This window comes from Chiloscyllium plagiosum, chromosome 2 (genome assembly GCF_004010195.1).
Source record: "Chiloscyllium plagiosum isolate BGI_BamShark_2017 chromosome 2, ASM401019v2, whole genome shotgun sequence".
In the NCBI taxonomy this organism is placed as follows: domain Eukaryota; kingdom Metazoa; phylum Chordata; class Chondrichthyes; order Orectolobiformes; family Hemiscylliidae; genus Chiloscyllium; species Chiloscyllium plagiosum.
Genome location: NC_057711.1, coordinates 70676937 through 70702813, shown reverse-complemented (window position 1 = coordinate 70702813; position 25877 = coordinate 70676937). Strand labels below are relative to the sequence as shown.

At 40.1% G+C, this 25877-nt stretch overlaps 1 protein-coding gene across 5 annotated transcripts in view; it reads right to left on the bottom strand.

Annotated features, from left to right (window-relative positions):
* Positions 1 to 25877, bottom strand: part of LOC122560750 (casein kinase I) — a 174105-nt gene that overhangs the window by 24310 nt on the left and 123918 nt on the right. For 3 of the 5 annotated variants that reach the window (XM_043711783.1, XM_043711793.1, XM_043711811.1), the window contains 3 exons: positions 21048 to 21196; positions 19078 to 19176; positions 5265 to 5360 (listed from right to left, as the gene is read on the bottom strand). In XM_043711783.1, coding sequence (XP_043567718.1) covers positions 5265 to 5360; positions 19078 to 19176; positions 21048 to 21196 — 344 coding nt within the window. The remainder of the gene's footprint in view (positions 1 to 5264; positions 5361 to 19077; positions 19177 to 21047; positions 21197 to 25877) is intronic. The other 2 variants (XM_043711802.1, XM_043711820.1) reach the window with 1 other exon arrangement.

Here is a 25877-nt window from a genome sequence, read left to right as displayed (position 1 = left end):
TGACATGCCCTAGTTTTTGCCTTTATGTCATCCTTGACTTCGCTTTTAAGCATGGATACTTTAATTGAGAGATATTTAGTATCTCCCTAAGCACTTACCATTGATCTTCAACTGTTCTGCTCTTTAATATTTTTGCCCAGTCCACTCGGGCCAACGCCTTCCTCAGGCCGGATTAATACCTTTCCCCAACATTAAAACTCTTGCATACAAACTCTGTCTTCACTGTTTCAATCTGAATTTGAAACTCTAACTATTAAACTATTTATCAATCTTTCCTCATTACATAACACCAAATCTAAAAAAGCCAGTTCTCTGGTTGGCTTCACGACATGTTCCTCTGTGAAACAGTCCCTTATAACTCTATGAACCTTTCCTCGAGGCTACCTTTGCCAAGTTGACAAATCCAAATCAATATATATGTTAAAATCACCCATAATTATCATTGTGACCTTCTCACAAGCCCTCATTATTTCTTGGTTTATTCTATGCCCGACTTCGGAAGTATTGTGCGAGGCCTGTACATTACTCCTACCAATGGCTTTCTTCACTTGTTTTTTATTTCCACCCAGACCGATTCAACATTTTGACCTCTTGTGTCAACATAATTTCTTAATACAGCTTTGATGTCATCCTTAATTAATGAAGCAACTCCACCTCCTGCTCATTTTGTCTATCCTTTCAAAATACTGAGTGAACTCAGGCATTTTCCTCCCAATCTTGATCCTTCTGTAACCATGTTTCAGTAATCCTCACCAAGTTGTACCCATTTGTTTCTATTTGTGCTGTCAGCTCATCAACTTTATTCCAAATATTGTACACATTTATGGAGAAGGTTTTTAAATAAATACTAGATTTATCTTTTACTTTTAATATTTACCTGTGCACTGTGCTTTCCACGATCTGCGTCCTTGTTTACTAATCCCTGATTACACGGAGCCTCATCTCTATCATTTACTCCAACTTGCAAATCATATTTTGATTTTTTATGATTAATTCCCTCGCATGTCATTGTACTGGCCCTGCCTATTATTCTATTAACCTATAGCTTCTGCCTACATTCTGACCTGCTGTTTTGGCTCCCATTCTCCTGCCTTATTAGTTTAAATCCACCTGAGTGACATTCGTAAATCTTCCCACCAGGATGTTGATGCCCCTCCAGTTTAGATACAACCCATCCTTTTTGGTCAGGTCCCAACTGCCTTGAAAGAGACAGAGTCATAGACATAAACAGCATGGAAACAGACCCTTCGGTTCAACAAGTCCACACCGACCATGTTCCCAAACTAACCTAGTCACAGTTGCCTGCATTTGGCCAATATCCTTTCCTATTCATGTACTAAACCAAATGTCTTTTAAATCTTGTAACTGTACCTGCATCCATCAGTTTCTCTGGTGGTTTATTTTACAAATGAATGACCCCATGTGTAAAAGCATCGCCCCCTCATGTCCTTTTCAAAACTTTCTCCTCTCGCCTTCAAAATATGCCCCCTAATATTGAACTCCCGCATTCTGGGGAAAAGAACTTTGCTATTCACTTTATTTATTTGCTCATGGATTTTATAAATCTCTATAAGATCACCCCTCAATCGTCTAAATTCCAGTGAAAAAGGCCCAACCTATCCAATCTTTGCTTATAACTCATACCCTCCATTCCTGCCAACATTCTGGTAAATCTTTTCTAAACCATCTCCAATTTAATAATATCCTTCATTTAGCAGGGCAACCAGAACTGCACACAGTACTCCAGAAGAGGCCTTACCAACGTTCTATACAACCTTAACATGGTATCCCAACTCTTATACTCAAAAGGTCTGAGAAATGAAGGCAAGCGTGCTAAACACCTTTTTAAACACCCTATTTATATGTGAAGGAAACTTCAAAGAAGTATGTACGTGAACTACCATATATCTCTCTATTCTACAATACTAGTGGCACAGTGACTCAGTGGTTAGCACTGCTGCCTCACAGCGCCAAGGACCCGGGCTCGATTCCGGCCTCAGACAATTGTCTGTGTGGAGTTTGCACATCCTCCCGTGTCTGCTCGAGTTTCCTCCAGGTGTTCCGGTTTCCTCCCACAGTCCAAAGATATGCAGGTTAGGTGAATTGGCTATGCTAAATTGTCCATAGTGTTCAGGAATGTATAGGTTATTTGCATTAGTCAGGGGAAATGTAAAGTAATAGGGTTGGGGAGTCCTGCCCTTGTTTGCTTTCCCAAAATGCAATACCTCACATTTATCTAAATTAAACTCCATCTGCCACTCCTCAGCCCATTCACCCAATCGATCAAGATTGTTTTGTAATCTTATCCTAATGACCCAAAAGTCTGAAACCCTCCCTCCTGCACCAGCTCTTTAACCTCATGTTAAGCTGTATTATCTTCCTCTTCCTTGCCTCACGACCACATGGCACAGCGAGTAATCCAAAGATTACAACCCTGGAGGTCCTGCCATTCAACTTACAGTCCAGTTCCCTGAACTCTTCTTGCAGGACCTAATCACTCTTCCTTCCTCTGTCATTGGTACCAATGTGAAACTCAACCTCTGGCTATTCATCCTCTCCATTCAGTATGTCCTGAGCATGTTCGGAGGCATCCTTGACACTGGCACCAGTGAGGCCACCCATCAGCCTGGAGTCTCATTTATGGCTGCAGAAACACCTGTCTGTGCTCTAATTATGGAATACCTGATTACCACTGCTTGCCTGCACTTTGAACTACACTGGTGTACAACAGAGCCAGTTGCCATACCACTATTCTGGACACTGCCATTGTTATCTCCTGGTAGGCGGTCCTCCGAACAGTACTTAAAATGGTATACCTGTTTGAGAGGAGGACTGCCACAGGAGAATCGTGCACTGACTGACAGCTACTTGCAACCATCACTCCTTTATCTGTATCAACATTGGGTGAGGCCAGCTCCCTGAAACTCCTGTTGTCTATGACCCTTTCGGCCTCCTGGGCATGTTCCTAATTGTGTCCATTGAATGCTTCAGTTGATCCAAGCAATCCATTAAGAGCTGCAGCTGTACACACTTCCTGTGAACGAAGCCAACCGGGACAGTTTAACTTTCCTGGAGTTGCCATGTCACAGATAGAGTTGACCACAATTTAATTTTCTAGATACTGTTTAATTAAGAAGATTATCTCATCTGGTCTGAGCTTTATTCTCTCCACACAATCATAATTTCTCAGCTCTGGAATTGAATGCTCCAAGCAAAAGGGTCACAAATGTCTCCCAGACAGGACAGTAAATTAGATGACAGGTTTATACAGGGAGGTTTCAACAGAAGTGTGAAAAGGGAGACTGTTACTGAAAATTTAGACAAGTGCATGGCAATGTGGAGAGGTAAGATTTCGGAAAATTCCAAGTTTTCTTTCTGTTTCTGATATTGCTACCATATAATCAACATGATCACAGAATCATAGAAGTGTTACAGAAGTGATACAGAAGGAGGGCATTCATCCCATCATATCTGCATTGGCTCTCCAAACGAGAAACATGACAGTTCCATTCTCCTGTCTTTGCCCCATAGCCTGCACTTTGTTTCTATATGAGCTTAGGGTGGCAACTCCTTGTTATGTGCCAGTTCATGGCCTTCACAATAGGTATGGCATCTCAACTTCTTGAAGTCATCCAGCATGAGGAGATACCTTTCCATTCTATTTCAGATCACAGTTAAATATTTTGCACCATGCAACCTCTGCTTTATTTCTGACATCTTGAATTCTGTCAAAAGCATGGCTTTCCAAAATCTGAGGCCCAATCATCAGTCAGGTTGCAAGACATTTGGGATTTTGTGCTCTGAGCTGAAAATGTGTTGCTGGAAAAGCGCAGCAGGTCAGGCAGCATCCAAGGAGCAGGAGAATCGACGTTTCGGGCATGAGCCCTTCTTCAGCCTGAAGAAGGGCTTATGCCCGAAACGTCGATTCTCCTGCTCCTTGGATGCTGCCTGACCTGCTGCGCTTTTCCAGCAACACATTTTCAGCTCTGATCTCCAGCATCTGCAGTCCTCACTTTCTCCTATTTTGAGCTCTGAGGCAACAATGACTGCTACGGAGCTTGGATTGATTTCTGACAGTTCTGAGGCCCAACTGCTTTAAAAAAAATTATGAAAAGTTTGTCTTTTTCTTTCCAACTCCTCCAACTAGTGGTCAATGCCAAAGCAACATAAACCCTACCCTGCTTATTAAGATAAATGCAACAAACTTGTTACCCTTCTGTAAATCTGTGCAATTTAGTCTCACTTTGAGATTTGGACATACAGCCATATACTCATTAAAAATTCAATGAGCCATAATACTTTGTATGGGAGATAAGGAAAAACACTGACTCCAGACTGAATTGATATAACAAATTCTACCGAGCTCACTTGCATAAAATCTTGATTGATGAAAATTTGTGGGAATGCATGTTAAATGTCCTGTACACACAGAAATCGAAATGTACATTTTATGTAGCTAGGAATCATTGATAAATATAAAAAGATAACTTTTAAGTGCTAATTATGCACAAGTCCAATTTACAATTTAGATTTTACAATATCTCAAATTATACTTGAGATTGTTGTATAAAGTGATTGCACAAACTGTCTGAAGCTCATCTCCAAATCTCACTCAGCAGGTTTCTCGATACCCCAAGTTTTCATTGCAGGGTCACATGAAGTCTTGGGTGTTGAAATAGGATTATAATTGGTTAAACAGTAGGAAGCACTGGTCTATAGCATATGTGCAAAATGATAGTTGTCAACTGGATAATTAGAACTGAACCTAACTACATCATTGAATCCTCCAATTCATCTAGTTTAATAACATTCAAAATTAAATTCTCTTTCCATAGTATTATAAAAACAAATCAATGCCAAATTAATAATATCTGGTGCGGTACATTTGAGCAGGTTACATTGGTTAAAAGAGACTGTAAACATCTCTAAACACCCTGATGTGTGATTATTTCAGAGACACATATCTTCACATAAATTTAAACAGACAAATTAACACTGCTGTTATGACCTTTACAGAAACAGGGTTAAAAAGCTTTTTAGACTGGTTGAACAAAGGTCCATTTTCTAACTTGATTTTTAAATGCCAGGACGAAGCAAGTAAGGTTATTAGGGCTTTTTGAAAGGCATCAACATTATACATGCTACGTACAAATAAACAGATATTTACAGAAAAATCTTTTGGTGCAAGTATAGAAGGATGCAACATTCCTCGTCATACAAACATGCAGAAGGAGAGGGAAAGAAGCAGAAGAAGCAGGAAATACCTGTACAGAACCACCATGTCTGTCAGCTGCCAGGTGAGCTCTCAAGTGATGGGGATTGGTCTGCTGAGTGTCCCAAGCTCCCCTGTGGTCTGCTGACTGCAGATTTTATATTTTATAAAGCATGCATGGAACAGGAAGGAAAAAAAATCCCAACAACTCATTAAAAACCATGCTGTGGGAAGATTAAAACAAACTTAAAACACTTAAAGCTTTACAAAAAAACTCCACAAAAATTAAAATCAGACAAGTTAAGAATGATGCATAACTAGTGTAATACTAACATTCACGCACTGGGAACTCATAACGATTTTTAATAATCTCATTTTTTTATTATAATACCTGTACTTAAAATCCTAGTCATTTGACTGATTGGTCAAATCCTAATATTAGTTCTCATTAAAACTAGTTTTTACAGCTGGTGACACTTCAAGACTTAGGGAAGTTATCACAGACATCCAATTAGAATTTGACAGCACCTTCCAAACTCACAACCACTACCACCGGAAGGATGAAGGCAGCAGATACACAGGAACACCACGATCTGCAAGTTCCCCTCCAAGTTACTCACCATCTTGAGCTGGAAATATATATCACTGTTCCTTCAGTGTTTGATCAAAATCCTGGAACAACCCCCTAACAACATTGTGGATCTACCTACAGCTCACCACCATCTTCTCAACAGCAACTAAGGACAGGCAATAAATGCTGGCCCAGACTGCAATGCTCATATCTCACTGGTGAATAAAACAAAACAGAATTGGGCTTCATTGAGCGACCTCCCCAACTCTTTAAAAGGCTATATAAACTTTGTGATATCTAACTTCTCAGCATCTGCAATTTTACTGTATAGGTTATTAAGCTATAACACTCTTACTGTATAACATTCTTCAGTGGTTGCTCAATGGATTTAAACAATATATGTGCCTTTTCATAATACAAACCCTTTCAGACCTTCAGATACCAAAATTCATTATATTACTATCCCGTCGACAACTGACACTCAACATATCAAAAGGAAGTGACAGGTAAATTACCTGTCATGGCTGAAGAGGCATAATTAGAATTCACTGAAATGTAACAGGTACTTTCAGAGGAAATCTTATCAGTAGTATTAAATCAAAGTAGGTTGTGTGGGTGTAAAGAGGACTGGTTGGTAAAGAACTGAAAATAATGACTCACGAGATATTTTACATTTGTCAAGACACATCAATCCTGCACTCGGAAATTCCACTAGGTGGTAAGGAATTGTGCACTTAATTACGGTAAAGCATATTAACTATGCCCTTCCAGGCTCGAAACCCATCAACAGGATTCCAGACATGTTATGGCAAATTGACCATCACGGATGAAGTAAGTGACAAACCTAAACACAGCTTTTAAATGTTCATTGTTTGTTTATGTAATATTCAGACTTTTTGTGGTACTGACGTTATCAGTAATTATGAATTTACATTGATAGTATGAAAGTCAAATTTGAAAAAGATAAAAAATTTCATACTGGAAATGACAGAATCAATGTTGTTAGACTCAAAGACCCCAGTTTGCAATTGTAGAATTCAAATTGCAGCTATCAATTCCTTTCAACACAGATAGGCAATATATTTGACAATGTAGAACTGCTTGCATTGCCATAGAGTCATACAGTACAGAAACAGACCCTTCCATCCAACCAATCCATGCCGAACATAATCCCAAACTGAACTCGTCCCACCTGCCTGCTCCTGGCCCCTATACCACCAAACCTTTCCTATTCATGTACTTATCCAAATGTCTTTTAAATTGTACTCACATCTAACACTTCTTCAGGAAGTTCACTCCACTTATGAACCACCCTCTGCATAAAAATAAATGCCCCACATATCTTTTTTAAACCTCTCTTCTCTCACCTTAAAAATGTGTCCCCTAGTCTTGAAATCCTCCAGCCAAGGGAAAAGATGCTTACCACTGACTCTAGCACAACCCCTCAATATTTTATAAATTTCAATGACGTCGCCTCTCAAACTCTTGACACTCCACTTAAAAAACACCCACTAGGCGGAAGTGGGTACTGCAGATGGTGGAGATCAGTCAAGATTAGACTGCGAGAATATTGCGAGGTATGAAGGTTTGATTTATAAAGAGAGGCTGGGTAGGTTGGGTCTTTTTTAAAAATCAAGATTAGAATGGCGCTGGAAAAGCACAGCAGGTCAGGCAGCATCCGAGGAGCAGGAAATATCGACGTTTCGGGCAAAAGTCTTTCATCAGGAATTCCTGATGAAGGGCTTTTGCCCAAAACGTTGATTCGCCCTGTTCCTCGGATGCTGCCTGACCTGCTGTGCTTTTCCAGCGCCACTCTAATCTTGACTTAAAAAAAGACCCAACCCACCCAGCCTCTCTTTATAAATCAAACCTTCATACCTCGCAATATCCTGGCAAATCTCTTCTGAACCCTCTCTAGCTTAATATCCTTCCTATAATTGGGCTCCCAGAACTGAATGCAGAATTCCAGAAGAGGCCTCACCAATGTCCTGTACAACCTCAACATGACTTCCCAACTCCTATATTCAAAGGACTGAGCAATGAAGGCAAATGTGCCAAATGCCTATCTAACCACAGTCACAAGTGTGTAGCTGGAAAAGCACAACAGATCAGAGGAGCAGAAAAATCGACATTTTGGGCATAAGCCCTTCATCAGGATTCCTGATGAAGGGCTGATGCTTGAAATGTCGATTCTTCTGCTCCTCGGATACTGCCTGACCTGCTGTGCTTTTCCAACAACACATCTTTACTCTGATCTCCAGCATCTGCAGTCCTCACTTTCTCCTAGCCTTTTTAACCACTCTGTCTATATGTGATGCAAACTTCAAAGAATTGCATATCTGAATCCCCTAGGTCCATCCTGTTCTACAATACTACCCAAAGCCCTACCATTAATTGTATAAGCTGTATCTTTGTTTGTTGTACCAAAATGCAATGCCATTAAAAAATATACACAGTGCAAGGACTGTCTTGATATTATGAAGTCAGTAGTGACTTATTACTAATACATGGCATGCAAATATGAAAGGCAAGGGTTAAACTCAATCTGCTCCCAATGATAACAGGGAGAGAAAACAAAATGCAAAAAGACAAACCAGTTAACTACCTAGCATGCAATGGTAAAACTGCATTGCCAAGCAAGCTGAAAAAGCAGACATGGTAGCAATATAAGTAAAAATGGTAAGAATATAAAGAAATCGTCAATAGATATTAAGATGCCCACAATGCCACAAATAAATGTTTAAAAAAAACACCAAAATCAAGGTCCTATCAAATACAAGCATGACTTAATTGATTTAGTTTACAGAGCATATGTCAGTTTGGAGTGGTTGCTGCATTAACCTATCCAAGAATACAGCCACTAAATATCATTAAGTAACTTATAATGTCAAGTGTTTAGGATTATTTCAGCAGAGATCCATACATAAAAATTATTGAGCCAGCCGAAAGTTAAAAAAAATCAAATTTAATTCCTAAAATTAAGAATGGCCCAGAATTTGTGGCACTTTTGATAGTGAGCGGCTGGAGTTCATTAATATTACTCTAAATCTGACTGCATCTTCAAAGTTCAGCACAAGCACAGATTAAAACAGAAATCCTGAAGTTATTTTTTTCTCCAATCATGCTGCACTGTGGAAACCCACAACTCACAAACTGGCAACCAGTGAAACGATTGGCAAGGACTTCCCCATATTTATTTGCAAATCATTGTGGGAAACATCAGAAGTTACACTACGTTCAATACAATATAACTGAGCTTTTAACAGCAGGCTGAGTAGTCATACCACTGAACTTTTTTCCTGGTGGACTGCCACCTTGCTGTAGTGGACAAGCTTGAGTATTCCACTGATCCCAACAGTGATGTCGTCAGGAGTTCTGAACTCCCAGCAGGGCAACCCATGATGATAAGATTAGAGGGGAAGAACCAGACAAAGCACAGTCCAAATCATGTCCTCATTGGCAATCCAGGTGGAAGATGTTCATCTGATCTCAATAGCTGTGATAGCGAATGACATCTGCAGTGGAAGGAGGATCCCCAGTTGTCATAGGAACTGGATCTACCTTTTGTCACGGTCCATGTGTCTGCTGATGTGCAATAGCATTCCCACATTATAAGATGTCACATAAATGGTATCTACCGAGATGATTTCAACACCCCCACAGACACAATACAAGTCTTGCAACAATAGATGAGAAGTGATGGGTATAAATTTGAGAGATTGGGAAGTCCCTTGCTGCAGACCAGCACATAGGTGATGGAGTTTGACTTGGTCATTCCGTTTTTGGAATGAGTACCGGACAGCGTTTCAACAAGTTTCCTCATGTCTGAGCAGCCCTAATCAGGATTCACTCTGCTCACCTCGTATGGGAAGGGGCTAGAAAAAGTGTCCTAAATATAGCCTGTTTCATCACCAACCTGGCTAGAAAACTGCATCCAGTGGCCTCATCTACCTGCCGTCTGAAAACCATTCGGAAACTCAATCTCGAAACATTGTACATACAAATCCTCACAGATAATGAGCAAAACAATCCTTCGGAATGAAGAACTGGCCGATGAGTTCAGGCACTTGAACATTGAGTCTCCTGAAGGACAGCAATTCCCAAGAGCAAGCGAAGGGCAGCTGAGGGAAGACAATGGTGGTTACATATTCTTCTGGAGTGGAAATCCTGAGGAACAACCCAGGACTTATGGAATTAGATTTGCTATCTAGAACAAACTTGTTCACCAACTCAGAGTTCCCTGTTGGCATCAACAATTGCTTCATGACTCTCCATTAACAACATGTCAAGAATCAGCAGGCAACAATCATGAGTGCCAATGCTCCAACTCTTGTTGCCACAAATGACGCTTTAAAAAAAAAGGTTTCTACTCCGCCTTGGCCACCATACTCAGCAACATTGCTAAGGAAGATAAAATCATCATCCTTGGGTGTTTCAATGCCAAGGCTGGGAAGGATGTTCAACCCGGAAAGGAAAGAGTTGGGAATGGCAACACCAAAATCACCTACTTACCAAATATGCAGAACACTAACTGGTCAACACACTATTGCGCCAAAAAGACAAATCCAAGACTTTTTGGAGATATCCATGATCAAGGCACGTGTTCAACTATGACACTGTTCAATCCCAGGACCAAAAGGATGTCCTCGTTACCAAAGTAATGACCAGTGCAGACAAGTGCTAGACAGACCACTGGCTGATCTCCTCCTCAATAACTATCAAATGCCATGAGAAGAAGCTGAATATGGAAAAAAAACTTCAATATTGAGCTGCCTTAAGACTTAAACAGATTGATGAACTTCCATCGATATCATCATCATAATCTCCAAAGAGTTCATTTCAATGGAGTGGAAATCTCGAAAGTGCTGGACAGCCATCAACTCAAGTGCGGAGAAACCATCAGCTACAAGACCAGGAAACTGATTCAATGAGAATGATTACATCATTCAAGATCTTACAGATAAGAGGAAAGCTCTCCATGCCTAGTAAAATCACACCACCAGTGAGGCAAAGAAGAGTACGCCTCAAACAGCAAGGGTGGGAGTTACGAAGAAGAATGGGTGAAATGAAGACCTTTGGTGAACTGAGAAAGATAAGGAGCTGCAACTCCTTGTTGACAAGTATAGCGCCCAGAGTTTCTTCAGTGCCACAAGGCGATATATGGACCCAACACACTTGGCCTCAAACCAGTGCAGAGTAATGAAGGCATCTTTTTGACAGAGAAAACAGAGAGCACTTCAAAGAACTCCTAAACCACAATACAATCATCAATATAGAAAACCCCCAATTTCCTATCAAAGATAATCTAGAACTCCCAAGTGGTGCGATAGAAATTGAAGATGTCGTAAGACGTATGAAGAACAGAAAAGGTGCAGGAGCAAACAGGGTTCTAGGGGAGATTTCCAAACTTGAAGGAGCAGAGCTTAGGCATCATCTCCATCAACTGTTCCTGAAAATTCGGGACAAAGAAGAAATCCTTGCCAATCTTAGGGATGCTGCCATTGCTGCCATTAAACAAGAAGACAAAGTGGACTGTGGGAATCACTGAGGAAACTCCTTACTCTGCATCGCCAGGAAGCCCATCCTCCAAATCCCCATTAAGTACATTCTCCCAGTTTCTGCGGAAATCCTTCCTGAAAGCCAGTGTCTCTCCAATCAAGCCATGGAATGAACTTTCACTGCTCAGCAACTCCAGGAAAATGCCAGGATCGAAAGCAACCTTTCTATGTGGCCTTCATTGATCTGGCAACACCTTTGACTTAGTTAATCAGGAAGTGTTATTGAAGGTCCTGTCAAAGCTGGCCATCCAATGATATTCATCAACATCCTCCACAAAAAGAAATCTACAACAGTCCTCATTGACAGCAATATGACAGAATCCTTTGAGATTAAGCAAGGATGTGTCATCACCCTTACTCTTTTATTTATCTTCACTGTGACCTTTCTTCATCTTGTCAATACGAAGCTTTCCAGTGGTGTGGACATTTTTCTCCATTCTGTAGACAGTTTTTCAACTTCAACAGTTAAAATCCAAGCAGTAAACACACTGACCTCACTTGAGGAACTTCAGAATGTGAATGACAGTGACATCTCTGCCCAATCAGAAGAGAATCTTCATGCCTTAACGCCTTTGAGAAAACATAACACAGAACTGGCTTCCGCCTCAACCTCAAGACAACACAAATCCTTTTCCAACCTGTCCAAGGTCATGTTCTGGTACATTCTTCCATTAAGATCAAGAGAACATGAAGCATTTTTCTAACGAAGGGGGCTATGTCACATCTAAGGCTGATATCAATGAGAAGATTCAATATCACATCCATTCTGTGAGCACAGCCTTCGGACACCAACAGATGAAACTCTTGGATGAGCCTGACATCTATGTTGATACCAAGATCCAAGATAAGGCAGTCATCCTTCCGAATCATCTACATGGCTCCGAAACTTGGACTACTGCACATACTAACATCAACATCCTTGAAGCAGCTAACTGCACCAGCATTGAGACCACTATTATCCAAAAGCAACTCCTCTGGACCAGCCACATGCTAAGGATGTCTGAGTTCTGACAACCAAAGCAAATCATCTTTGCCCAGCTCACAGGAGGCACTCTAACCATAGGAGAATAAAGCAAGTGTTTCAAAGGCTCTCTGAAGGCTTCCCTCAAGAAATACAACATAGATGTCAACGCTTGGGGATCCTTGTTCAGAAGAAATAGACTTAGATGAAACTGCTGCAGGCAGGGACATAAGTCTTTGAAAACACCCATTCGTAAGAGGTATTATGGAAAAGGAAAGGGAGAAAGAAATGACAATGAATTCAATACCAAGGATCACCTCCATCTCCTGCAAACACCCTGTGAAATGTGTAAGTGGAGGTGTAGCTCTATATTTGGGTTTAATCAGCCACTCAAGGACCTACAGAACCCATAACCAGTAATAGAGAACTTCCTAAATGAACAATCATATTCACTAGTGAGTGATTGTTACTGCTACTGATGACTGCTGAACTCATTTGACACTGAGAAAATAATTTTTAAGTTTGCAACAGTGTTGCTAAATATCACCACCATGACTGATTACTAGATTTCTGGAATAAATTAGAGAAGTTCACTCATGACATTCCACCCTCTTTCCTAACCCTGTGTGTTCGTCTCCACTTTTGTTCCACACCATGTAAAATCCTTCAGAAGTGATTTTGCAATTTGTATTTTTCATTTCTTGGTTTGCTGTGAGAATACTTGAATCAGATTGGCTGCTTGGACATGTTGGTACCCTCACTGTAGTTTAATGCTAGGAATCCTCATTAAACTGTACCGTAATCAATTACACATTGAGAGAGTTAATGTTCTTGGCACAGAGACTGCTCGATCTCCCACAGCAATCAAACTACTCTGATGGCAATCATTTGCAGCTGACTGCAAATTACAAGCCAATGTCTCATATTCCCACTTGCTAAACTACACTATCCTCACATATTTGTTTCATGTAGCATAGAATATCAGACAGCAGTCACATCAGATACTGCAGACCAAGGCAAAATTACAAAGCCTGGCCCCAATTTCAACTTTTCAACTACTGTCCATAAGTCTCTCTATTCTGTAGCTAGGCCGTGATCTGTTGACTGAATCACCGCCGAATGTACAATACCAAATTAGATGGATTTGGAATTCTGCTTCACATAGTTCTAGCAATTCTTTAAACACAAGAAGATGGAAGCATAAACACAAAACAAATTAGGCATTCTGGCCTCTGATCCACTTTTGCCATTTGTTAAGATTATGGTTGATCTGATTGTGGTCTAAACTCCACATTCCCAAACAGCACAATATCAAGAGATTCCCTCGTTAATCAAGAATCTACCTGCCTTTGCCTTTAAACTCCTCAATGCTTCCATTGCTCTCCAGGGAAGACAGTTACAAATAAAGGAAATTCCACTAAAAACCATGAGTCCTACTTCTGGTCCAGAATGGAAAACATCCTTTCAGCATCCAACTTGCCTAGTCCTCTCAGGATTTTATATGTTTCAATAAGAATGCCTCTTACTCTTCTAAATTTCAATAGATACCAGTCTGACATGTTGAACCATTTCCTGTAAGAGAACTTCCTCCCCATTTCGGGTATCAGTCAAGAGAGCCTTTTCAGGATTGCTTTTAATGCATTTATATCCTTTCCTAAATAAGGAAGTAAAAACTATACACGGTACATGTTTGTGGTCTCAACAATGCAATGGAAAACTGTAGCAAATCATGGCTACTTTTTTATGCCATTCCCCTTGTAATAAATGACAATGTTCCATCTGCCTTCCTGATGTACAGTACAATCCTATACCCATAAACTAACTAACTGTGTGGTTCATTTACTGGGACACACAGATCCTATTGTACCGCAGAATCCTGCGTTCTCTGAAGACTTTTCAATTCAGAGTAATGTCTTTTTTCTTGCTTATAGTCACCTACACTCGATTCTATTTGATCTTTTGATAAGTTCTCAGAATAAGTTCTATCAGACAGTGAAAACCACCCTTGGCACCACCCATGACTGGATTGCTACTTCAGCAACATTGCAAAGTCTAATATCTGACCCTCAAACAAATGTGTGGTCTCAACAGGACAGGAGTGTTGCAACATACATCAATAGATTGCTACCAATGTGCTTTAATATTATTGTTCATTTTATTAGTGTTCAAAGGTACCACAGTCACTTAGCCCCTGCTTTTTAACTAATCAGGCTTGTTAAACTCCGGCACGAGACTGATTAATGTAACTTTTTATTAGCTAGTTTCAGTTCACGGTTACTGCTTTTTGCTGTGAACATGAGTTTCCATTATTGAAAGAAAAAAAAGTATTGTCACAGCAGCTTCTGATTAATGCAAGAGAATACTTATCTGCCTAGCCTTTAATAATATTGGTAGATTAAAAGCTACATAAACAAATTAGAATTCCAGTAATGCTTTATTTTCTCCCCATAATCACTACAGTATTTTGTTCATCACTGTTTCTTTAAAAACACAGTCTGATTTAACAGGTAGAATTGTTGCTATTTTTGAAGGGAATTAACAACTGAAGTGAAAAAGTTGAAATGTTATGAATATTATTTGGGGATTTTTGATATAACCATATAAATATGTGATGATTTTTCATTAACACATGGTTCTCTCACACACACACACGCGCGCTCTATCTCTGCATCATGCTAAAATATCTGCTTTGTGAAGAAATTGAAAAGCTCACATTGCTCTTTCAGACTTCTTCCTTCTACTTGCAGAAACCTCCTAAGCATTTCTTTCTAAATAATTAAAACTCAGTGTTCAATTAATTAAATGTCAGAATAACTCACTAAATCTGCCCTTGGCTCAAAACATCAAGTGTCAAGATTTTCTCATTTAATTAAAAAAATTTGGGAGAGCTTATTCACCAAAATGTAATACAGCAAACATGGCACAGATACTCAAACACTTCAAATCCTGAAATTTCATCCAAATGACATTGATTCTTTCATTTGGATCCAGCTGAATATATAACCACACAAATAATAACACATGTAACACTACAAAGTTATTAAAAGATGGTGAATTTTAAAAGGATTTTAGTAAATCACAAATTAACTCTTACATTCTGCAAACACCTCCAAAAGATTGATCATACATTGACCTATCTGCCTTGGAAGCAGAGGTTTGACTCTGTTCCCAAGTTTAAGAGTCTCAATCAAATAGCAAACTCAAGTAATGTTAAAGATCACACAACACCAGGTTATGGTCCAACAGATTTATTTGGAAGCACTAGCTTTCGGAGTGATGCTCCTTCATCAGGTGGTTGTGGAGTATAAGATCATAAGACACAGAATTTATAGCAAAAACTTATAGTGTGATGTAACTGAAATGATGTATTGAAAAAGACTTGGATTGTTTGTTAAGGTGTGAGGTGCCCTGTGTGAGTCTGTCTGTGCCACAATGGTCAGACCGATTCTAATCTAAAAAATGGAGTTACAGAAGCTTACATGGATTCATACAGTTTTTGAGCAAAGTAAAATGTAATTCTGCAAGTACAAATTCAGCCCACAAACTTTAGTGTGTGTGTGTGTGTGTGTGTGGAGCATGGAGGGGGGAGGGGTTTATGAATGTCTGTGAGAGAGTGTGTGTATGTGTGAGAGTGTGATTGTAAAGGGGTACAAGTCTGTGAGAGGGTGTGTGTGAGTATATGAGACAGGTTCTGTGAGAGTGTATGGGTCTGTTGGAGAGTGTATCTGGAGGAGTGTGTGTGCTTGCAGGAGTGTGTCTGTCTGTCTGTCTGTCTGTCTATGTGTTGGTATAGTGCAATGGGGTCACCTGTAGTGTGATATGAACCCAACATCCGGGACATTTGACCTCGGACCTTCGGGTGACCGTCCTCTAAGGCAGACTTCAGGACTGGCAACAGAAAAGTAGCCAAGCAGAGGCTGATAGCCAAGTTTGGTACCCATGGGGATGGCCTCAACCGGGAACTTGGGTTCATGTCGCACTACAGGTGACCCCATTGCACTATACACACGCAGACCCTCTCTCATATGCTCCCACTTACACTCCCACACTCACAAACCACCCTCTCACAGACTTTATACCCCTTTACACTCACACACATATACACACTCTCTCACAGACATTCATAACCCAAGGGGCAGCTCACACCTTAAATGCATTATCTGGGCCGACATGACACCAATTGTTAAATTTCACTTGAGAATGTAACTTAGAAAAAAGTTATGCGATTTGCATATGAAAGAACTGAAATCAATATGGTAATTCTAAAAGATGAGAGACTTAACAAACAATCCAGGTCTTTTACAATAAATAATTTCAGTTACATCATATTGTAAATTTTTGCTATAAATTCTGTGTCTTATGATCTTATACTCCACAACCACCTGATGAAGGAGCAGCACTCTGAAAGCTAGTGCTTCCAAATAAATCTGTTGGACTATAACCTGGTGTTGTGTGATTTTTACCTTTGTACACACCAGTCCAACACCGGCATCTCCAACTCAAGTAATGTGCTCATGTCATTTATTGCTCATCATATAGCTGATAACCAAACTTTGTTCCAAACTGTCAATGGATAGAAAATTACTCCCAAAATTCAGCTCAAGCATGATAAAGTTGTAAATTATTGTCTTTTAAAAATGAACCCCACTCCCACACGTTTGATGGTTCGCATTGCCCATAATGGGCTTTGCATGTCTAATTGGCTGGGTGAGAAAGAGAAAAAAAAACACAAAGGCTGGCTTTTAGGGCTCTTGTGGCATAGTGGTGGTGTCATCTCCCTGGGCTAGGAGACCTGGATTAAAGTCCTACTGCTTCCAGAGGTGTGTAATAATATCTCCGAACTAGCTCATTAGGGGAAAAAAAAGGACAAAAAAAAGATTAAGAATGCCAGCTTTCATGGCTCTTGTGGCAGCAGTCATGTCCCCACCTCCGAAACAGGAGGCCTGGGATCAAGCCCACTAGCTTGAGAAGAATTGATTAGGAAAACCTCAAAGTGTAAGGAAAGCCCCAAATTGAGCAATCTAAATTACAAAAATACAAGGTTAGCTTTCACACTTGTGCTGCAGTGGAGTGCCACCTTCTCTGAGCCAGGAGTCCCAAGTTCAATTCCCATCTGCTCCAGAGGTGTGTATTAACATCTCTGAACAGGTTGATCTGAAAAGAACTGGCTTTTGGACAGAAAGAGATGGCTAGTTTTCTGAGGGCTCTTATCGTGGGCACTACTGCTCCAGATGTTTGTCATAACATAGCTGACCAGGGGAGTGAAATATCTAGAAAATATCTAGGATTGAAAGGGAACTGCTGCTTTACTAGGGCTCCTGTGGTGCAACGGTAGCACCCCTACCTCTGAGACAGAATGCCCATGTTCAAGTCTTACCCACTCCAGGCCTATATGAAAATAAGATCTCTGACAGGTTGATTAGAAAATATCAAGAATAATGAAGGGCTTTTGCCCAAAACGTTGACTCTCCTGGTCCTCGGATGCTGCCTGACCTGCTGTGCTTTTCCAGCATCACGCTCTCGATTCTGCAGTCCTCACTTTCGCCTAGAAAATATCAAGGTCTGGTTTTCTCCAGCAAGGGGAGTCACTTCAGAGAGGAGAGAGTAGAGAGGGGGTTTGCACTGAACTACGAAATGCAAATAAACAATTGTGGAAGCCGTATTGACTACTACTTGTAAATAGCTGATTGGCAGTATAACAAAAGCTACCCACATGTAAACAAAATGCTGCGTGTGGTTCCAAATGTACTCTGAACAGGCAAGTCTTAGTGTAAGTGAAAAATAAAAACCTGCTATTTCGGAGACATGTCTCAATTTACTAATTGCTTCCATATAAAAATTGCTGCTTGGAAATTTCATCCAAAAAGTAACAACAGTTATCACTATAGTCAGTAAACAGGTCACTCCTACTTTTCAATAAGTCCAATACTTTCCTGCATTCCTCACATTACCCCACTGCTTTGGGCTATCCTTAAGCCTAGAATCAGACCATAATAAATGTTATAACTGTCTTATATACTACGCATTCACACAGACATTTTCCATACTCATTATTTCGTATTTATTGGAAATTTAAAATTTAAACCATGCTTGAGGAAGGGAGGAAAAGTTGCCAAAGATCAAATTATAGTTCAGCATCAGACAATAAGACTGAACTTGCTTGCTTTCCAAAGATAAATGTTGCAATATTTAGGTCTGTATTGTACAAGAAACTTTTGTTAAGTCCATGATTCACTGTGGGAGCAGTGGACGGAGTTCAAATGTCAACTGCGAAAGGCCTAAACTCTTATCAGCTGATTTGAGACCTACACCAGTTAATGAGAAAGTTCATAATTTCTGAGCAAACTGAAACATGTCAGGTTTATTACAGCCATGTAAACTACGAATGCAAGTTTCAGATCATTCAACTGCTGTGTAGCTGGGAAACTGTGTTAACTGCATTGTTAACTCTTCCAGTTTCAAACTGCTTAGTGTAACCTCTCTTCGTGGTGTCAGCTCTCAATGTGCAAATCTTATTGTATCAACAATAACATGAATGCAGACTTGCCAGATTCCAAAGGCTAACAGTAGGAAAGTTTTATTTCCGATTGCAACAAATCCAGCACATTTACTTCAGTTGTTACCAGTTACTCAAAAGCCACAAGCTGGAAGCCAACAATCCTAACACACTATTAAATCTCAAAGCAGCATAAAAGAACCTTCATTTTCTGGAAGCAACTCAAAAAAACTCTTATTGCAAATAATAATGTAACTACAATGTCATTTGCAGACCTACCTGATTTTTGGCTTGCTGTGTTCTATCCCTGTGCTGATGATTCTCTCTATTCGCTCCTGCCAGAGCGCTATCTGCATGAATTGAACCAACTGGAGTGGGCTGTAATTAGAGAAAACAGTATTGACATCCATGAATGGAACTGAAATATTTAGTCATGCCCTTCCTTTTTCATATTGGAGATGTGCTCGCCATGTTATTGTACATGGGAGAATGGAAATTCCAGAGCAGGGCAGCGGAGGAAAAAGAATAGAGGAAAATGGATGGAGGGGATGTGCAAGATATAATCATTTGGACAAGTATTTGTGAAAACGCACTGTGACCAATGACAGAAAAACATCATTTGTTCTGATCTAGGAATTTCAAATATTCTCCAAAAGAGAACTGTTTTACCAAATAATCAGAGAATTGAAAATTTATCTATTACAGTCATTGTGTCAAAGTCCTAAATTGCCCATGTATCCAAAAGTACCGTGGAGAAAATAATATGAAATACTGTAAAAAAATGTAAAATGTTTTCTGCAATATTGCAACAAGAACATCTGGAATCAATTTCCATTCCATACAATCTCAGTTAAACATTAACCAAAGTAATGAATTGCACCATCATTCATTATTTAATGGGCTTGCAATTATGAAGCAGGAAACCAATTCACTGTCATAGCATTTCATGCTGAAGCTACAATGGGCAATTAAAATATTCAATTATGCATGTGTGTTGTCTGCATTGTGGAAACTTCATATGATGTAATGCTAAGTATGCTGTCATTTGGTTTGAGTTGATTTTATAAGGACATAACCAATGGTGCAAAGTTGAAATCGACACAACTAGCTCTGCAGTGCTCAGCAAATATTGGTAATTGGTTAGACAGCTTTGCCCACTGACGACACAAGGTGTATAATGAAGAAGTGGCACCGTTCAAATCTAGATAGCCCCTTTGGCTAATGTCTCATTATGCAAAACTGAACCTTGCTAGACAAACAATAGAATATTTACCTATGCTCTGTATTGGAAAACTTTGTTTTAGCTAGTTACAATATTGTAAAAGTTATCCTGCAGATAGTTAAGGATCCTTAAATCTTGGTGCACGTTAATCTTCACGTAAATTCACTAGACAGAAGTCAGGAAGTGTAGTTACAGGGAAAGAGGGTGTAACATATACCATTTAAGATGCACAATACTCAAAAGGATTTCTCAGGTGCTTGGTTTGGAGATCTGCAAGCAATGTGATGGATTTCTGCTGCATCAACCAAGCAGTGAACTGATACTAGACTGCAGTGAAATAATAATCCATTCCTTCTTGTTTTATTCCCCTCCGCTCTTGATGGGTTACATGGGCTGTGGGCCCTTATGCGACACACCCAAGGAAACTAGTTTTTCTGGAATTGAACTTGGTAGCGAATGTTGGAGGAAGTTTGACTGACAGGGAGATCACAAACCCTGCCCTTACCAGACATTCACATACATATTCCAACAGAGATTATCAGATAGCAGTTAGGAGCACAAAATCTCTGACTCAGGGTACAAAAACCTTTCATTGTAACTCCTTTAGTGTCCAGTCTGAGATCAGTTATTGAAGAACAGAACAAGAATCATGCACCTTTCATTATGGGCATTGTGCCACAATTACATTTGATAAGCCATGATGGATCCAAAGGAATAATCAACATTCTGATTTTTAGAACATGGAGCAGAAAGCCTTCAATTTCAATTTTAATTGAAGTTTTCCTTTGGTCAACATCATCATGTGTGTATAGCTAAAAAGAGATTTAGTTTTTCTTCAGGTTTACATTATAAACACCAATATGTTACATCTTTTAAGACAAATAAAGCAGCAGAGGTCAAGCACATTTTATCGAGATTGCTAATCCCATCCAGAAATACTCGAGGTACCTGTTGCACTTTGCTTTTGTAATACTTATATTCACTTGACAAAAAGAACATTTTTATATAAACAAATTTTTAGTCTTACAAGTGGTTTGCCAATCCAGTCATACTCATAATCGAACATGTAACCCTTCTTATCGAATAAGTCTGTGAACAGCTTTCTTAGGTAGTCATAGTCTGGTTTCTCAAAGAAGTCCAGCCTTCTTACGTAACGCAAGTATGTAGCCATCTCTTCTGAAAATACAAAATATATCACAAGCTCATTTTAGATTTATCATATATCATTCTGTTTGAATTTTACTGTAATATGGGAAAAAGAAACCAAAGTAAGTTTGAAGATTTTTCCTACATATTTTGGCACTTCCATGAAGAACTTTATTAACTCAAAGCTTAGTGTTTGTTTATTCTATTCTCTTATCACAGGATTTTTATACGTTATTTTCATTCTGCTAAACATTGCCACACATGGGCAGCATGGTGGCACAGTGGTTAGCACTGTTGCCTCACAGCGCCAGAGACCCGGGTTCAATTCCCACCTCAGGTAACTGCCTGTGTGGATTTTGTGCATTCTCGCCGTGGGTTTCCTCCAGGTGCTCTGGTTTCCTCCCACAGTCCAAAAATATGCAGGTCAGGTGAACTGGCCATGCTAGATTGCCCATAGTGTTAGGTGAGGGGGTTAATGTAGGGGAATGGGTCTGGGTGGGTTGCTCTTTGGAGGGTCGGTGTGGACTTGTTGGGCTGAAGGGCCTTTTCCACACTGTAAGTAATCTAATCTAAACATTAAGTTCAGAATACTGTGTTTGCAGTTGCAGCGACTTTGGAAAAGAAATTTATTCAGAAAATAGCTTACTAGCATTCTAACTAAAGATTATTATTTAGGATGAGTAAAGAAGCCAAACTGAGAAGATTAGATAGTCAAAACCAGCCTGCGCTGAAAGTACTATATAAACTTGAGTAAACGTCAACCTAATGTAAAGGTCGGCCCCTATTTTTGGCCAAAAAATCTGGAATTTTCCATATATCTCGTGTAAAGGTTGACCCTAGTTCTTCACAGATAACAGATCAACATTTGAGAGTCAAGATATTATCCTGTACATAAATGTTACGATGAGGAAATAAACTTTTTTTCATGCTATTATGTGCTTTGATGACCAATTCACAACAGTCTTAGACTACAGGTTTCTTAAGTTCATTATCGAATGAGTACTATAATATGTATCACGAATGAGATACAAAATTTATCACACCATGCTTTTCTAAATAAAATTAGTTATATGCATTTACTTCATTATAAATTACCATGCAGCTGTTGACGATTTCTGATGGCTACAATGATCGGTGAAACTGGGAGTCAACTGTCTTAAATCAGAAATAAAAACTTAAAATGCTAGTTTGAAAAACTAAAAACAGTAGACGAGAGAAAACAGAGGGAAACAGAAGAACTTGACAGGAAAGTCTGAGACACATCAGGTCAGAGTGGGGTGACAACCTCTGTTGGTGTGCAGGTCAGCTGAGGTCAGTTCCTCTGTAGCACTCTGTACCAAATTTATTGTGCTTTTTTTCTTTCTTTATTTAGAGATCATTTGGGCTTCTACTAATGATATGGCATTTTGGACTGTAGCATGAATTTCAACCCCTCAATAGTAGTATCCATGTAGTAGTCAACCTCATAATTTAAATTTTTTTAAAAAGCCTAAAAATTCAACTTTTACATGGTAATCAAATATGAATTGAAAGGCAAAGGTGAATAGAGACAGATCTGCACTTTTTTGAGACTACTGCAAATACGTCTGATTTTAAAACTGCATTAAAATGCATATTAAAGCATACGACTAAAACACATTGAGGGGGCATATAAAACCACAGCTGTACAAATTCATCAAAGCATTACATAGTTTCTAACCACTTCATATTATAAATGGTATAATTCAAGGATATAGCTGTGTGGTATTGTAAACTGTTGACAGCAAGCACTTTCCTCCACTTAAAATAATTATCTTGATCTTTCCTTCCCCAATGTTTCTAAATGTCACAAAATTAGCTAAATACATTAAGCCTCGATGCTGTCAGGTGCCTCAGACCTTATGTTGTTTTCAGGACTTTGAGAATGCAGTGTGTCACTGGTAAATAAAAAACTAAACTTCAAACAATTACAACAAGGAGTGCATAACCATTTGTCTGCTCATGAGAACGATTTACAGGAAATACAGATAAGTGATCATGGAAACTTCTTTGATAGAAATTTTATAAACTAAATAGCTTTCAGATGACAATATCAGGGAAGATATGATTTTGAGGAGATTGCATTAATAAGATTCCAGAATATGTCACCTTGTGGCTTAGCATATTCCTCACGCTACTAATACCATAAAGTTAGAAGATCAAACGGAGATGGATACCTAGCAGACTGTGGTACCAACTGTAGAATGCCGCTGATGTAGCAAGAGTCAATGCCCGAAATTGCTGGGTGCAACTCAGGCAAGAGAAGGGGAGTTTAAAGGAGACAATTCCGAGGACAAGGCAGATTGTACACACAAGTAGGAGACGGAGTCAGCTGGGTCTGTGGGAGAAGTCAAAGGCCCAGAGTGCATGAAGTTTCAGTTAAACCATTCTGTATGGGGGTGAAGCTGATCGTTTCCAGGTTCTTCCCAAATTAGAGGAGAAGACAGCAAAGGTATAGGTGGATAAGGGTTTCTGGATTCAGGATCTCTGACTCTTGCCATTGAAGTTTGCCAAGAATACCTTTGGATGTACATGGAACAAAAGGTGCCACTAAAGGCTATGTGCTGGTAAAAGTACAACTAAGAGACCAGTATACCAAACTGCCACTGTACATAGTGAAAGGCGATTATCCTATGCTCCTGATTATAAAAAATAAAGTTAAATTGTAGTGTGCTTAATAGACTGGCTAACACAAAAACGAGTTTGCCAGAGATTTTGGACAGCCATATGGATGACTTCAAGGGAAACCTGGAGGAAATGAAAGGAGCAGAAATTAAACTTTGGGTAAAGCGGGAGGCTCATCCAATGGTTCTGAATGCGTGTCCAGTGCCATAGGCCTTCAGGTCTAAAGTGGATGCAGAAATGGAACAGCTGGTGAACCTGGAAATGTTGGACCCAGAAACCACCAGTGATTGGGCTACTCCCGTTGTTCCAGTCCTAAAAACAAATGGTGCACTCAGGATGTATCTGTACTTTCAAGATCACAGTCAACCCAGCCCTGAGTGCAGGTCACTACCCACTTCCACACTGGGGACCTGTTCAGGGGACTGGCTGGAGGAAAGAAATTCTCAAACTGGATCTGTCGCAGGCCTATTTGCAGATGGGGGTCACAAAGGAGTTTCAGCCACCGCTGATGATAGTAACACAGGGGGGACGTTTCTGATCCAAGCAACTGTCATTCGGCATCACATCAGCACCGGCTCAGTTCCACATGGCCATGGGCCAAATTTTTTGAGGGGATTGCTGGGAGTCCAAATGATATTTTGGTTATCTGGATCTTTCAATGAGAAGAAAAACCTAGAAGAAACTCTAAAGACATTGCAGGAACACAGCCTACAAGTATAAAAGGAAGAAATGCAAGTCTTTAAAGACTCCATAGAGTACTTCAGCTATGTATTTGGTGAAGGACAACACAAGGCACCCAGATAATGAAGGCCATCATGAAGGTCCAGACCAGAGAATGTGTCTCAGATGAGATCAATCTTAGGACTTGTGAATTACTATGGCAAGTTTGTGTCTGATCTGACAACTATGCTAAAACTCTTGCATCAATTACAGAGAATAGGATAGCCATGGAAATGGACCCAGGAATATGATGAGGCTTACTGGGAGGTGAAGCAAGTCCTATAAAGGTTGGAACTGTTGACTCCTTTTGACCCAAAGTTGTCACAGCAATTGACATGCCTTATGGGGTTGGCGCTGTGCTGTCATGTATCTTACCAACTGGAGAGAAAAGGCCCATTGCCTTTGCAGTGAGGTGTCACTATGCCCAAGTAGAAAAGGAATGTTTGGGCAGTGCACGCATTCCCTTTACGGCAAGCAGTTAAAGCTGCTGACAGACCACAGGGCATTAACTTCTATTTTTGCGCCATACACATGGATTCTGTCAATGGCAGCAGCACATCTGCAGAGACAAGCACTAGCTCCATCAGCCTATTCATATAAAAGGATTTACACATGAAGGAACTGAAACTAAAATGATCATTCTAAGCGATGAAAGACTCAGGAGAACTTTGTTTAACATTACATTCCATGACACTGCAATCCTGTTGCTCTAAATTCTGTGTTGTATGATTCTGCTCCACAACCACCTGATGAAGAAGCAGTGCTTCGTAAGTTAGTGTCTTAAAATACCACTCACGCCCCCCACCTCCTCCAAGACATCAGTTTCCCCGGCCCCCAATGCCTCATCTTCACCATGGATATCCAATCCCTCTACACCTCCATCCGCCATGACCAGAGCCTCCAAGCCTCCCGACGTCCACTACACTACCCTTCCACCGACACTCTCATTCATTTGGCCGAACTGGTCCTCATCCTTAATTTGTCCTTCGAATCCTCCCACTTCTCCCAGACTAAAGGGGTAGCCATGGGCACACGTATGGGCCCCAGCTATGCCTGTCTCTTTGTTGGCTACGTAGAGCAGTTGATCTTCCGTAATTACACCGGCACCACTCCCAACCTCTTCCTCTGCTACATTGATGACTGCATTGGCGCCACCACGTGCTCCCGCAAGGAGGTTGAGCAATTCATCAACTTCACCAACACATTCCACCCCGACCTTAAATTTACCTGGACCATCTCTGACACCTCCCTCCCCTTCCTGGACCTCTCCATCTCCATCAGTGACGACAGACTTGACACTGACATTTTTTACAAACCCACCGACTCCCACACCTACCTGGATTACACC